Below are 14324 nucleotides of genomic sequence, written 5' to 3'. Positions count from 1 at the left end.
CTTTCCTTGGCCAGTGTTATGCCAGCATCCAGGCTGGCTGGCCAGTGAGAGTGGACTCATTCTGCGGTCTCTGTGGGGAGCCCCGCAAAGAAATGCTCCTCCACCACCAGGCATAGGCAAAAAGTCGGTCCTCCGGGCCACTTTCAAACACCTTTGTCTGGCACTTAGACTGGTCCTGCAGCTGTTCCAACTGATGATATTTATCGCTGCTCAGCTTTCCAGCTGCATCCCTCCACTCTGCACACCACACAAAGCTCTTAATTCAGGTCCTGGTGTCCTACTCATATAGGGAAGACATGATTAGAAATGGTCAACAGCTTGTTCTGGTCAGCCTCCCCGACACACCCTGAAATCACTGCTCCAGCCCTCCACTGCAGCTGAGCCATATACAAACCACACATGACTGTCATACATATTTTATTACTTCCTTTATTGCTTCAATTGTCATAAATCAGAGGGCCATAACTCACTTTTTAACATAAGGTATATCTTATCATTCTCTGATTCTACATCATTGGTAATAACTGCCTAAATCAAGGAGATTACAATAAATGCTTACACAAGCATCTGACAAAAATCAGTCATAATATAAACTGTAACAGTATTCAGTTTAGAAGAGCTGTTGTGCTCTGAAGTGAAACCTTTAACTGACAGGACACAATTTGTGAAGCTGGGAATATTCTTCATCATGCTTGGATGTATTAAAATTAGTATTATTTGCAGATGGAACAAATATTTTTTATTCTAGGGAAAAAGAGTCACTGGAACTGGTCACTTCAAACATGTGGAAAAAAAGTAGTTTGGTAGGACCAAATTATCATTAAATCTACATAAAACTAAAATTTGTTATTCGGTAAGAATGATGTACAAGTGCACATAGATGGTGTGGAAATTGATACATTTAATAAAAATACATTTCTTGATGTGATAATAATAGAATAGAATAGAATAGAATAGAATAGAATACTTTTATTTGTCAATTTCTTCAAATGTACTTGCCATACAAAGGAATTGAAATTACGTTTCACACTGTCCCAAAAAAATGCGTAGGCATTGACAACAATAAGGTGCAGATGCACAACAAAAACAAAAACAGCCCTAACAATAAGATAATAAATAGTAATATAATAATATAAATAGTGCTAAAAGAATACTAAAAATATATATATAGCAGCAGGTGTGTGCAATTGCAATGCAAGTCAGGAATGTTTCAGTTCTTGGTTCAGAGAGTGATAATTGATTAAACAGGATGAAAATAGCAATAAAATATATACATAAGAATATACATAAGAAGCAAAACATATTCAGATTCTCTCCTGTCGATTTCACTGTACAGGGGTTTGGCACAATACTTATGAATGTTCACTATCATTGGCATTGGCTCCCTGTCAAACACGGCATTGAGTTTAAAATTCTGTTGCTTACCTTTAAAATCATGAACAATACTGCGCCGTGCTACCTCATTGAACTCTTTAGTCCATATATCCCCAATCAGGACAATTACTCTTAGTGCAGCTTAGATCCCGGCTAAATACCAGAGGTGACCATGCTTTTGCTCTGCAGCGCCTAGCCTCTGGAACAATCTTCCTGCTTCTATTCGCACCTCTGGTTCCATCCATTTATTTAAATCACAGTTAAAAACTTACCTGTTTGACCGAGCGTTTTTGGTTAGTTAGTGCAGATTCCCTATATTTTATCCCTACGTTATTTATCTTCTCTTGATGTACCACTGTATCAATACCCCCACCTTATATTTCTGAATACTCGGTGATTTTATCTTCTAAATTATGCTCTGATGTTTTATTTCTTATTTTATGTGCATTTTTTGTTTAACCAGCGTTTCTCATTTGTTAGCTTATTTGTACTCTGTTATGGTCTTATATCTGTTGTTTTTAACCTTGTTCTGAATCACTTTGGTGTACCTTCGGTTTTAAATGTGCAATATAAATAAAGTTGTATTGTATTGTAATATTATCAACGTTGCAAAATATGTGTGCACGTGTTTATATACAAGCACATACACAAATTCGTGATATGACATGACATAGAAAGGTGATGACTGGTGAGGAGTAGGATGAGGACTTCTTTCTACTTCTTTAATTACCGTTTTCCTTGTTTAGTTTTTGTATTATCGTAACGTGTTCAAAATAAAGCCTCATCCAATAAGTTCTATATATCTAAAATTAATCATTGGGTAAAAAAAAATATTAAAAGTGTTTTCAAATGTCTCAAAACTTTAAAAAAAATTAAGTTTTTCGTTTTTTCTTATTTCTTTCTTTTTTTTTCTTTTGGGGGGGCGCAAAACAAGATCCCGCCGCAGTGACAGAAGTCTCGTGGATCCGGTGCGTCAGTTCATCTGTATTCTCGCGAGATCCAACGAGTTCTTCTCGTCCAGCATGGCAGCGCTGTATGAAGGATACACGTTGTGTGGGCTTGTTCCAGATCAAAATCTGTCAAGTTCAGGCATTCAAGGGATCGAAGAGGAGAGAGATCGCGATCATGTCGTGGTCACGGATTCAACCAGATCAGTGACTCTGTACAAGGTAACGTTTAAAATTAGCTTTCAGGAGGCTCCCCTAACCTGGGCCAGCTGATCAGTGCGACTCGTGTTAGCATCCTCCGGTTTTCTGGCCAGCAGCGTTGGAACCAGAGCGTTAGACGAAACCGAACATGCATTTAAAGCTGTCTTATATCTTATTATGTGTCTTTTAAGTGAAACTCGGCAGTAAATGTTTTACATTGGTTTTGTAAACTTGCTATTCGAATATGACAGTCAAATGTTTGCTAAAGTTAGCTACAGACATCACAAGTCGTGTATACCTTTAAAATGTGACTTCTCTGGGGGGGGCAGCTTCAGCGGCTAACTCGTTGTTTTGCATGCGATAAAAACGGCTTGACAATAAGGCTGCATGTCTTATCCTCGTTTTCTCCAACGTGAATGAGCGTGTCAAGCCTCGTTGTTTGGATAAGCTAAACGCATTACAGTGTAGTTAAAATAGCTAAAGTTACTGCTGTGTGTGTCCTGAATAAGGTAAACTGTCTATCAGATCTTTATCAAGTCTTTTGAGATCCGTTCACAGCGGTAAAAGATGTGGTTGTAGCAAACAGTCTTTACATAACTCTGCACTGCGTGTGTATGGCTAAATAGAAGCTATGTGAAACATCACCTCTTTATTCATTATCCCTTTGTTTTATGGCCTGAAAGGTGTCAGACCAGAAGCCGCTGGGGAGCTGGACAGTGAAACAAGGACAAAAACTGACGTGCCCGGCAGTCTTCAACTCACAAACCAACGAATATGTGGCAGTAACAGACAACAAGGTAGGCTTTGGTGACTGCTTTGGTTGCTGCAGTGTCTCACTGGACACTTTTATTAGGTACATCTTACTAATACAAAGTTGGAGACTTTTTAGCCTTCAGCACTACTTTAATTCTTCGACAATGTGCTGAAAACATTACTCAGAGGTTTTGGTCTGTATAAACATGACAGTCAAAAGGTGCTTTATTAGATTGAGATCAGGTGACTGTGTGGCCCACTGGGTACAGTAAACTTACTGTAATGTTTAAGAAACCAGTTATAGATGATTTCAGCTTTGTGACATGGGGCGTTATCCTGCTAAAGCAGCCATTGACAGTTAGGTGTACTATGATGAAAAGGGGTGGATATTATCAAGAACAACCATTTAGTTACTATAAAATCGACTTGGGAGCAGAATCAGTCACTATAGGCACAATAGGTAAACACTATTTTATTTTGTGAAGGGCCAGTATCAGTCAAAAAAAAGTCTATCGGCCAAACATATATGTGCATCCCTCTTTCAATAGGCAGTATCTGTATTTCGTATATGAGATCAGTTCAAAGATGTCTCCAGTGATCTGCGTTTTCAGAATAAATTTTCATGTTGTAATGTTTTTGATGTTGTTTCTTTAAGGTGATAAGAATTTGGAAGGAAGATGACATACTATTGGACAAAGCCTTCAAAGCAACAGTAAGTCCGAACATATACATTGATGTAGACAGTAGACAGCCACCCCGCTTCTACCACCAAGAACAGAAATGAAGACTACAACAAAACACACAATCCCAGCTCTAAGGGTATCTCCTCTCCACTGGTGTAAATATTTTAGTACAGATTGTTGTAGAGTCCACTGCTCACCGTCTCCACAGCAAGACTGGTTTTAATAGTTTAATTATTTATATAGCACATTTAATTACAACAGGAGCGTTGACCAAAGTGCTGTACAAGAATACAACGTGCATAATAAAACAACTTAGAGTATTAAAAGCAAACACCAAATATGAATTAACAAACAACTCTCATGCTGTATTAAAAGCCAGTAAATAAAAATGCGTTTTAAGATAAGATTTAAAAAGATTGACAGTATGAGCCTGTCTGATGTACTTAAGACTTGGAGAGAGCAACAAAACACATAAGAACCACTGTAGACCTGCTGATGATGTTAAATTGCACATTGCTCCTAAAATTCTCAGTGGTATTTAGAGCAATTAACCTGAAAATAATGAATTAACTAGTGTGTTATTGACAGACGTGAACACTTCTGCCTTTTCCGTGTGCTTTTTCTCCAGGTTTCTTCAGATGTCTGGAAGGTTCACTGTACACATGGAGGGGAGCCTGTGGTCTTGTTTCAGAGAGGAGCTGTGAGACTGCTGGACTCTCTCCTTGCTGCTCCGCAGCAGCCCATAGAGGAGGTGCTAGCTCAAGAAGAAGCCATCAGGTCGATGTCATTTGGCAAACTTTATGTTGACCTTATTCTAGAGCTGTACTTGAGTGCAACATGTTAACTTTTAACCCCCCCCCCCCTTTTTTTTTTTTTTTCTCTGCAGGTGGAGCACCATCATAGTGGCAGAGACCCAGCAGTTTATCATCATCACAACTGAACAGGTAAAATACTTGATGGGCTAAAAGTTTCAAGTGGATTTAGTTTTAAGTGCTCATTGCTTTTGCAACACAGCTAATGTCCTTGCTTTTGCCCAACATGACTGTCACTGTCTCCCCGCAGAAAGGAGAGCATTTTCTCTACTTGCAGAGACTGAACCCTAACTCTGTACAGAGGTACCGGCTTGAGAGAGAAGAACCTGGTCTCTCCCCGCTGAGCTTCTCTGCCACTTACAGGGATAAGCACATCTGCCTCCTTTATCTCTGTAAGCCACACTTTCCTGTCAGAACATTTTGAATGTTGGTGCTTGAGGCCATATGCTATGGAATTTGGAAAAGATAATTACTGGCACTGTAAGCCAGTTACAGGGGGTGGGAGTGTAAAAACGTACAGCTGTGTTCCTTCATCAGGGTCATCAACAATTATAAAAATGTGGCTTTAAAAAAAAATGACATCCCTTAAGTAACTAAGTTTAAACTTGTACTCAAAAGGCCCCTAGTCCCCCTCCTCTGAACAGTACTGCTGAGCTGATTTGGGACACTTTTGAAGGATTAGCAGTTTAAAATAAGACGTGTAGTGAAGGTCCACTACTGTGAATAAGATCCCCTTTGCTCTCTCACTTCAGTTAGTTGTGAATGCACTCTTCTCCAATTGCTCACAGTTTGATAATCTGATGTAAATAAGTGGTGCACTCTACATGTATGAAGCTAAATTACACAAACACACAGTTGGTGAGGTATGCAGTATGTAGTATTGCTAATGTTTAAACATTTCTCTCACATTTAGACCCTAATGGTCACGTGTACCAGAGTGTGCTCTCCGTGCGGGGCCTCGGGACTGAAGAGGGGGTCCAGGCCTTACCCCTGCCCCGTAGCCTGCTGCTGGGTCTTCCTGTTGGTGATGGCCAGCTGGAGGCAGCGTCGGCCATGGCTCTGGATGAAGCCCATGTAGCTGTTGTTGGGGTTCCACATCCCTCTGCTGGAGGTGGTAAAGGTAAATGCTGTTAAATTACAATATCTAAAATAAAGATCTTTAACTCCTCTACAAGTACCATACTGTGCATGGCAAATCCTCTTGAAATTAGTCTTTTATATATCAAGGCTTTCAGTAAGCCCTTGTAGGGAGTTGGCATGGAAACAGCGGCTTTATTTTTTAGTAGCACAGTTTCACATTATCATACTGATGAAATGTAGAGCTGTTATTTTCCTACCTGCTTGTCTTTTATGTCTTAGTTAATCAGTTAAAAAAACGTAAAACTCAACTCTGCTTGTTTAGTCTTAGCTAGTTATTTCTTCTCTTTTTGCCAAGATCACAAATAATAGTAATAGCGGTGTAAACAGCTATCACTTGATGCTATGTTGTTTTGCCCTTTGTTTTTAAGTAATTAAATATAGTAAATAATGGGTTAGCTGGCCTAAATGTGGTTTCTAGTGTCTGGATTTTATTCAGTGGCTAAAGAAAAGTTCTGAAGCTGAACTGAAATGAATGCTTGGTTAACATGCTAGCTTTCTGGCCTAAAAGATATCTGTCAGATCAAAAATGAAGTATCTGATCTGGGTGTCTGTAGTTCCTGAATGTCTCTCTGCCTGTGTTATTTTAGACTTTCTTTGCATCTGGAATACCAACTTTCAGACGCTTCAGGCTGGAAAAGAGATGGCTGGAAAGATCTACGGACAGGTAGGAATGCATTGACCCAAACAGAATATAAAGTTTGTTTATTTATTTAACTGTCCTGGTTTTTGACTAGGATGAAGCAATAAATTTTAAAGCAATAATGCTACTCAGAAATTGTGACTTACATTAGTGCTAAGTCATCATTCACAATAGTAAAGCCTAATCTTTAAAAGTGACTGATTACTTCATACTCACACGACAGCAATCACACGTGCTCAGGCTTCATTGTTATTAAGTGTGGGCCAAGGTTCCCTGTCCTTCCAGCTGCTGGGTGCTGATGGAGGACTGTATGACTTTGGTAGAGCACTGTGTCTGCACTCCACTGTGACGGGGCTCACTGTCCCTTCTCACAACTTTATAGCAGTTTACAATCTTAAAACCAGTGTATTAGACACAAATATGTAGCAACAGTTTTGAACTATGTCTGCATCATCTTTATGTTGATTTTATTGTCTCTCATACAGCTTTGGAGTTATTCCAACAAGGTATTTATTCCACATGGGAAAACCCTCTCCATTATACCCTTCGAGTGCCCCAAATCTTCTCTTGCCTCTGCCCTGGGAAAATTAAAACATACAAAGACTGAAGGTGAGCTGAATCAAACATGTTATACTCTCGCTCGACTCAAAATTATATCTCTGATTCCCATTTTTACATGAGAAATTGTGTTCACTCAATACTCTTTTGTTTGTTTTTTAACCACAGAGTCGAAGACTCCGAATTCTGTGCCGTCTTGGAATAACATTCTTCACGGTGAAAAAGCTCAGCCCTCAAAATCTGCAGAAACGAGGAGGACGGTAAGTTGGATAAGTGTTTTTGCGAACTGTGAGTTTGTCATTGTCCACACTCTTGCAGAGACGAACGGCTTATGGCAGAAGCCTTAACATTGTTCCTGTTTGTAAAACCTTTATATAAAAGAGTTATATAATATGATAATGGGAAACATGTTTCTTTGTCGTTCTGTTTAAATCTCTAATGACATTAAAAGAAAAAATAATGTTGCATAACATTTGGAATTACTGAAATAAGGTACTCTAAATAGTAAGAAGAAATATTACGAACTACTGAAAAAATATAGTAATATTTATTTATTAAACTTATCTGTGAGACACCAGTGTTGTGTGGTAGATCCTTAATTTGATTCTTCTGTTTTTCCATACAGAGAACGACCCGTAAGTCCCAGTCAACAACTAATTTAACAACTGACCAAGTATTAGAGCTCATCAAGGTAAAAACGTGACTTATTTTTATGACACAGCTTTCGTTCTGTATGCTTCAGCGCAACAGAATTATACCAAACAATTCTGAATTTAAAAAATATATTTATTTTCCCTCTTAGACAGCACCAGTGGAAGAGATCCAGAAAGAGGTGGAGGGGTTCCTGACCAGGGCAGAGTTCCAGGACCTGCAGCCCTCAGTGGGACAGCTTGCATTAACCCTCGTGTCCCGGAGTCTTGCCGATCCAGCCTTCTACTCTTCTAGCACGCTGGCACAGCTGGTTCACACTCGGTGCCTTTGCCACAGGTATGTATGGCAAGTGAGATAAGGTAGATGGAAAAAATATTGACTCTCAAAACTCTTTTAGTGTGTAGAATTTATTTTATATTCTTTTAATGTAGTTTACATTTTTAATAAGGTACCATAAAATAGGTTTGTACTCTAATGTGGGAAACATGAAGGAAACCCCAAACTGTTTTCTTGCATACAGATGGAAATATTCAACGAGTGAGCAATTGAATATAACTATGTGCCGTCATTGCATTCAACAGTGTGTGTCCTGACCTTGTGCTTCTGGCCCTTGAGAAGAAGGATTACTTCCTGTGTCAGCTCTGCTTGCAGTTCTTCCCTGACATTCCTGAAGCTGTTACCTGTGCCTGCCTGAAGGCATTCATCAGGTAAGACAGGCTGTTTTTAACTGTGCAACAACTTATGTACAAATTCCAGTTTATGGACAGTAAGTGATCTGCCAGTGTCCTTTGCATGCTAACGGTATTCTTACTTTTGGTATGCATACAGTTGCAGTAGTATTTTAAAGTGGACTTCCATGTTTGTCCTTATCTCTGCCACATATACACTCACTGGAGACACTGTTAAGTATACCAAAGTAGTACCAGGAATCCCCTTTTGCCTTCAGAACTGCCTTACGTAATTCTTTGTGGCGCAGATTCAAAAAGGTCCTGGAAATGTCCCTTTGAGAGTTTGGTCCGTATTGGCATAAGAGGATCACATAGTTGCTGCAGATTTGTTGGCTGTACATCCATCCTGTCTCTCTACATGCCAAAGGTGTTCTGTTGGGTTGAGCTGTGGTTACTGTGGAGCCCATTGGAGTACAGTAAACTCACTATCATGTTAAAGAAACCAATTTGAGATGGTTTGAGCTTTTTGCCATAGAATCCATTAGCACAGGGCGATATGACCAAAGATATTTATCATGATATACATTTGAAAATTTTGCGACAACGATATAACTGACGATATAATTGACACTAGACAAAACACTTTACAACTCCACAACTTTATTAGTGCAAAAAACCCATCAATGTATTTTCACTTAAAGAAGCAGCTGTTTTTTATGAAGTTATATAAAAATTCAACAGTGCAAATGCAAATTATTTGCTGACAGTTTAACCAAAAGGCATTTCCAGTGGAAATTGGCCGACATATCCTCAGCATAACCATGTATAATATCCACAAAACTTAAAAGAGGTTACGCACACACAACACTGTAATATTATGTTGAAGCACAGTACGTATCACTCCGCGAGGCTCCTGCCTACGGTAGCCGTAATGCTCCAACAATCCATCAAGCGGTGCAGGTTCGTAGCTTAGCGAAGTCGTACTAAAACATCTGACAGATTTTCAAGCGCCGTGTACGACATAAAATCGTTTCGAGGTCAGTAAACACAACCAGAATTGATACATAAGCCCCACGGGATTATAAGGGGCACTGTCGATTTTCAGAAAAATCAAAGGATTGATTTGAAGTGTGCCGTATTTTCCAAAAAACACGGTAATAACGACCTGCTCGCTAGCATGCGCTACCAAAAATAGTGCTTTGTTGTGTGTCTGATGGACGAAAGCTAAACCAGTTCCATACCACTGAAGTTGCAGCATTTTTTTACAAACCAGTTCTGGTTCATCTGTTTCATTCAACGATCTGCGTTCGCCCTTCTCATTCTCCATCACCGCCATGCTTTTTCCGCCATGTGCGTATGAAAACAAAGGCACTGCGCATGCGCGTTTTACCCATATTCTATCGCGATATTTCATTTTCTTATCGTTGCCCAACATTATACTGGTATTACCCTGAATGTTATGATATGGCCCAGCCCTAGAATCCATCTTATAGTGAAGTAATAAATGCATTAAAAAAATCCAAACGGCATTGTGTATAACAGCAAAGCTATGATTTCCTCATTCTGACCTGATGACCTGCTTCATTTGAACTTTAGCAAGTCTTCTTGACCATGTATGTTTGCCTAAATACAGTGAGCAGCTGCCAAGTGATTGGCTGTTTAGATGTATGGAAGTGGCTGGTGAGTGTATCTCAAATGCAGGTGACTTTAACATGGCCATCTCAGCCACACACCTCTCACTAAAAGCAGAGAAACTCCACCCACCTGACATTCAAGCCTGCTTGTGAGATGCAATGAGTCTGAAGAAAGTAGCCTCAAAGGGCAAGGAGTTAAAATGTCTCATTTCAGAACGCTGCGGGTAAGCATAAGATAAATGATTATTATGAACTGTGAATCATGCATAGCTACCCTAGTGGAGTACGAGAATCTAAACTTAGAGATGGGAATTGGGATTATAGGTTCCCTTTAATAATCTGATTCGTGGCCTGACATAGCATTATGTTCTATTAATGCAAGTTGTTTTTGTTCTGTTTCATGCAGTATACCAGATGTTGATGCAGAGAAGGTGAGCCTGGAGCCTGACAGCGTCGAGTTTATGGAAAACCTAATCACGAGAGATCGTGCAGAGGCTGGCTTGCAGAATGGTTTTAGCCCCACTTCGTCAGTCGTCAATGACCGTCAGACCAGAGCTGAAGACGTGAAGAAGGCCTCAGCTCCTTCACAACTCAGTTGTCCAGTGGGATTACACAAGGCTGTTCTAATGTATCCTCCCAGCACTCAGACATCGTCACCATTCTGTTCTGTTGTCCTCACAGCTTCTTGCATTCAGCTTAAATATCCGACAGTCTTTGTTGTTAGTTAAGCTGCAGTTTTGCAAAGTGGTTGTGTAAGAATTTAAATGTAAAAATGCATGAAAATCTAAAAGTATTGGGTCTTAACTGGAGCTGCATAGAAATGAGATCTTGCAGACACCGTACAGTGACACCTTTCTCCTCCCACACCTAAAAGATCTTTCCTCTCAACATGTCATGGTAAGTAACTGCTATCAAATTATTCCACTTCTCTAAAAAAAACTAGACAGTGCTTTAATCCCAAACAACTCTGATATTTGCCATTTTCTTTTTCTTCCAACCAGCTTTTCCTCCAGTACCTGCAATTTCTATACCTAAAATATTCCCAGGATGCTTTCCCACAGATGGAGGGATTTAGATCACCAAGTCTGAGTCAGGTTTGTATCTGTGTCCAAATAAGCAATTAGGATGGCTTTGCTTTACATGCAGTCTTCCAAGTTACAGTTTATTGAACACTTGATGTAAGCACTCAGTGCACTCTAAAAATTGCTTACCAAACTGTTGAATTTAGCAATTTGTGGAACCTCCATTGGAAGGAGGTGTTTCATGGAGCACTTTACAGCACAAGCACGAGGAGGGAATTTGGATCGTTCCTGCCCACAAAATCATTTCAGTTCATCAGTACTTTTAGGGCCGATTTAAATGAAAAGCACCTTTCAGGCCATCCCACAAATGTCTAGCTGGCATTTGTGAAACTTTCCAAACTTTATTTCTTCATTTAATTGTGTGATTAGACATCTTTGTCTTGGCTTAAGGGGCTAAAAGTTGTATCTTAATGACGAGGTGTTGACCCATTGCTTGGTATGATCCATTCTTTAAAAGAAGCACGATTGGTTGATTAAATTAAATCTAAGCAGTAATGGGCAGAATGGAAAAATAAGTACTCTTTTGTGAGTCAGTTGGGGGGGAAATTTTTGTGTTATTGATTTAAGTGGGAAATGTGAGCAAACCTGCAATGAGATCAGCCTCAAACATTATCACAATCTAACCCGCAGCATTTGGAGAATATTTCTCCTGGCTCATTTGCCTCGGATGTCGAAGCTAGGAGTGATGCCACTCATGACACGAGAGCATTCAAACAGCCTAGTTGTAAACGCAAGAAAAAATACAATTTGTTTAGTTGGTTAGCACACAGTTTTACAATTTCTTTTGCTTGCACCACTGCCGTCTTGATTTGGGGTTGGTGGGGCTGCTCCGACTGGAGGGGGCATTGCAGTTGAAAATTTCTACCACAAACTCATGTTCTATAAATGGACTGCACCGTAGTTGTTGAAGTATAGAAGTGAATTGAGCCTTGGTGTTGCCGTTGAGAAATAGCAATTCTAATGGTGGCAGATTTCAATATGTCGGTCAACTATAATCCCACAATTATATTTAGGGTTTATAAAGACAGCTGTCTCTCCAGTCTTATCTCCATCTACTTGTCTCCATCTGTGGACTATAAAAAAATTTTAAAAAAATGAAAGAGGTCAGATATTTTCTTGCATGAGTGAATCCGTCAGCGCACCTTAAATATTGGTGCAACAGCTTTGAGAAATCAGCTTGTCTGAATAATTTAAATAGTGATACTTTGAGTTTAAAAAGATGAACTGGATTGCATGAAATCTGTGTATTCCCTCTGTTGATGGGTGAAACAGGTGATGGTGTAGAGTTGTTCAGGGTCTTTGGCATTTTCTCCTCTACTTAAGAAACCCAGGAGCCTCTAAATGCCTGTGAATAACCTTTGTTTTTACCAGCCTGTAGTCCAGACCTCAAAGGGAAATGATTAAAAATCGTAATAAATGTAATAATTTTCCTATAAATGTGTCACTGAGAGCAACTGTTAGTACTTAGACTCACATCTTTGGAAATTATTTATGCCTCACTCCTAATGTTTCTCTAAAGCTTCTTCCCAAGGCCCTGTAAAAGTTGTTGTGATAAAGGTATTGTTCCCACCAACCACCCTTTACATAGTTTTTAAAGAAATCTTTAGCACAGAGGTTCAGTTAGGTTTTCCAACCTGTAGTGTGGATGATTATTTCATTTGTTGAATAAAGATGTGAAAAAATTGACTGTTATTGGTTTAGTCAGATTGAGGTTGCTTATAAATACGACTTAGATGAAGCTCAGACTGCATTTTATTAGAACTCAACACATAAAAAACAATAATGCCAGGGTTCCTTGCAGCTGTGTCAGTGCAGCTATTATCTGTACGCCAAGAAATATTAAGTGACAGAAAAAACATTTTATCAACCATGCTGACAGATTTTCCTGTATGGATGCTGTGGACCTATTTTCACCTGGGTGTGGGTTAGTTCTCCCACGGCACATACACGCAGTGTAAACATTTACAAGAGAGATTAAAAGAAATGCAATCACTGGAGACGCACGATTTTTATTGCGCTTGTAATTATTTATGCCTGAATAATAAAAATACTTTACTGGAGTTTGGCACAAAATTGTTGTACACAAATTATTGAATGCAAAAAATCTGGTTTTCCTGTTGGAGCAAAACAAGAAAAGAAGAAAAAGAAATGCTCACTGTGCGTTGCTTTGTTTGATTGTAGATCATGGATTGGGTGTGTTTGCTGTTGGATGCTCATTTTACGGTGCTAGTAATGACTCCAGAAGCTAAAGGCTTGCTGCTGAACCTCCACAGCTTTGTTAAATCTCAGGTAACAAACAGTTATTCCTTTTATCTGCTCAGTAATCAGCTGCATGTTAATTTTAAAAATACCTATTTTGTGTGTCAGCATTGTGCTTATTACTGCAAGCTTATTTTAAAAAATGCTTTCTTGCATCCTCAGGTGAGACTGGTTTCTGAGCTTGGAAAAATTGAGGGAAGCCTTCAAGAACTCCGTAAAATGAAGGCGAAGGAGAGCATCGGACAGTACTCCATTGAAATCATTGAGCTGTTTTAGAATGTGTACAAAATAATTTTAATCATTCATAACACCATCTTCTTCCAACCTTTTAGATAAAATGATTTCACGGTTATTATTCTTGAGTGCTTTTTTTTTTGCCACAGACGTTTGCTATCCAGATGTGTAGGCCTTGAAAAAGTTGCGGCTCTCTTTTAACCATGTTTTAACTTGTTTAAGTCGTCAAAATATTTGACAATTCGCTTAATTTCTGGTTTTGTAAAAGTTTAATGCAGAAGCCACCTCATGCAACAGTATGGTGTGAGATTGTAATGTTAATATTGGGGCTTTGCCTTTAGAACTGTGAGAGTTGATGACTTATTTTTGTATGTGTCATTACACAGCTGAAAACTGTTGTGAAAACCTTTTATGTTTAATATTAAAAAAGATGATGAACACATGTGAATTCATTTGTCTTTATTTTTATTAAAAGCTGCTGTCAGATATCAGCTTAATTAAAGTTTTAGGTTTAAAAGTTTGTAGTGTTCATTTTGACTAAGATTAAAATATCACTTTCATTAAGTGTACTAAAATATATAAATATATATAATGTACTGTATGTGGAAGTAGGTGAAAAGAAAACTGTTATGGCTGTTACTGAGGGTGAGCATTTAGCAAGATTTTGAGTGAAACTCCAGTTGAATTG

General features: G+C 38.9%; 1 protein-coding gene across 1 annotated transcript; it reads left to right on the top strand.

Moving 5' to 3' along the window:
• The first annotated feature begins 2377 nt into the window (after window positions 1–2377).
• nol11 (nucleolar protein 11) lies at window positions 2378–14076 on the top strand. Its single transcript, XM_085410292.1, has 18 exons — window positions 2378–2543; window positions 3206–3319; window positions 3931–3987; window positions 4587–4735; window positions 4845–4902; window positions 5021–5162; window positions 5684–5890; window positions 6498–6574; window positions 7036–7159; window positions 7277–7368; window positions 7734–7799; window positions 7911–8095; window positions 8341–8466; window positions 10468–10689; window positions 10880–10958; window positions 11063–11155; window positions 13325–13432; window positions 13565–14076. Exons 1-18 carry the CDS (start codon window positions 2397–2399, stop codon window positions 13676–13678), a joined length of 2160 nt encoding a protein of 719 aa, XP_085266418.1. The 5' UTR covers window positions 2378–2396; the 3' UTR covers window positions 13679–14076.
• Window positions 14077–14324: the final 248 nt, after the last annotated feature.

The sequence above is a fragment of the Rhamphochromis longiceps genome, linkage group LG6 (genome assembly GCF_057381845.1).
Source record: "Rhamphochromis longiceps isolate RC_006_pf linkage group LG6, R_longiceps_female_GT1.1, whole genome shotgun sequence".
Classification (NCBI taxonomy): Eukaryota; Metazoa; Chordata; class Actinopteri; order Cichliformes; family Cichlidae; genus Rhamphochromis; species Rhamphochromis longiceps.
Note: the sequence above shows the minus strand (reverse complement) of the source record. Positions and strands in the feature narration are given on the sequence as shown.

Coding starts and splice junctions, on each gene's coding strand:
- nol11 (XM_085410292.1), top strand. CDS start 2,397: ATGGCAGCGCTGTATGAAGGATACACGTTGTGTGGGCTTGTTCCAGAT. Junction 7,800..7,910: donor AAGTATTAGAGCTCATCAAG/GTAAAAACGTGA, acceptor TTTCCCTCTTAG/ACAGCACCAGTGGAAGAGAT. Junction 11,156..13,324: donor GATCACCAAGTCTGAGTCAG/GTTTGTATCTGT, acceptor GTTTGATTGTAG/ATCATGGATTGGGTGTGTTT.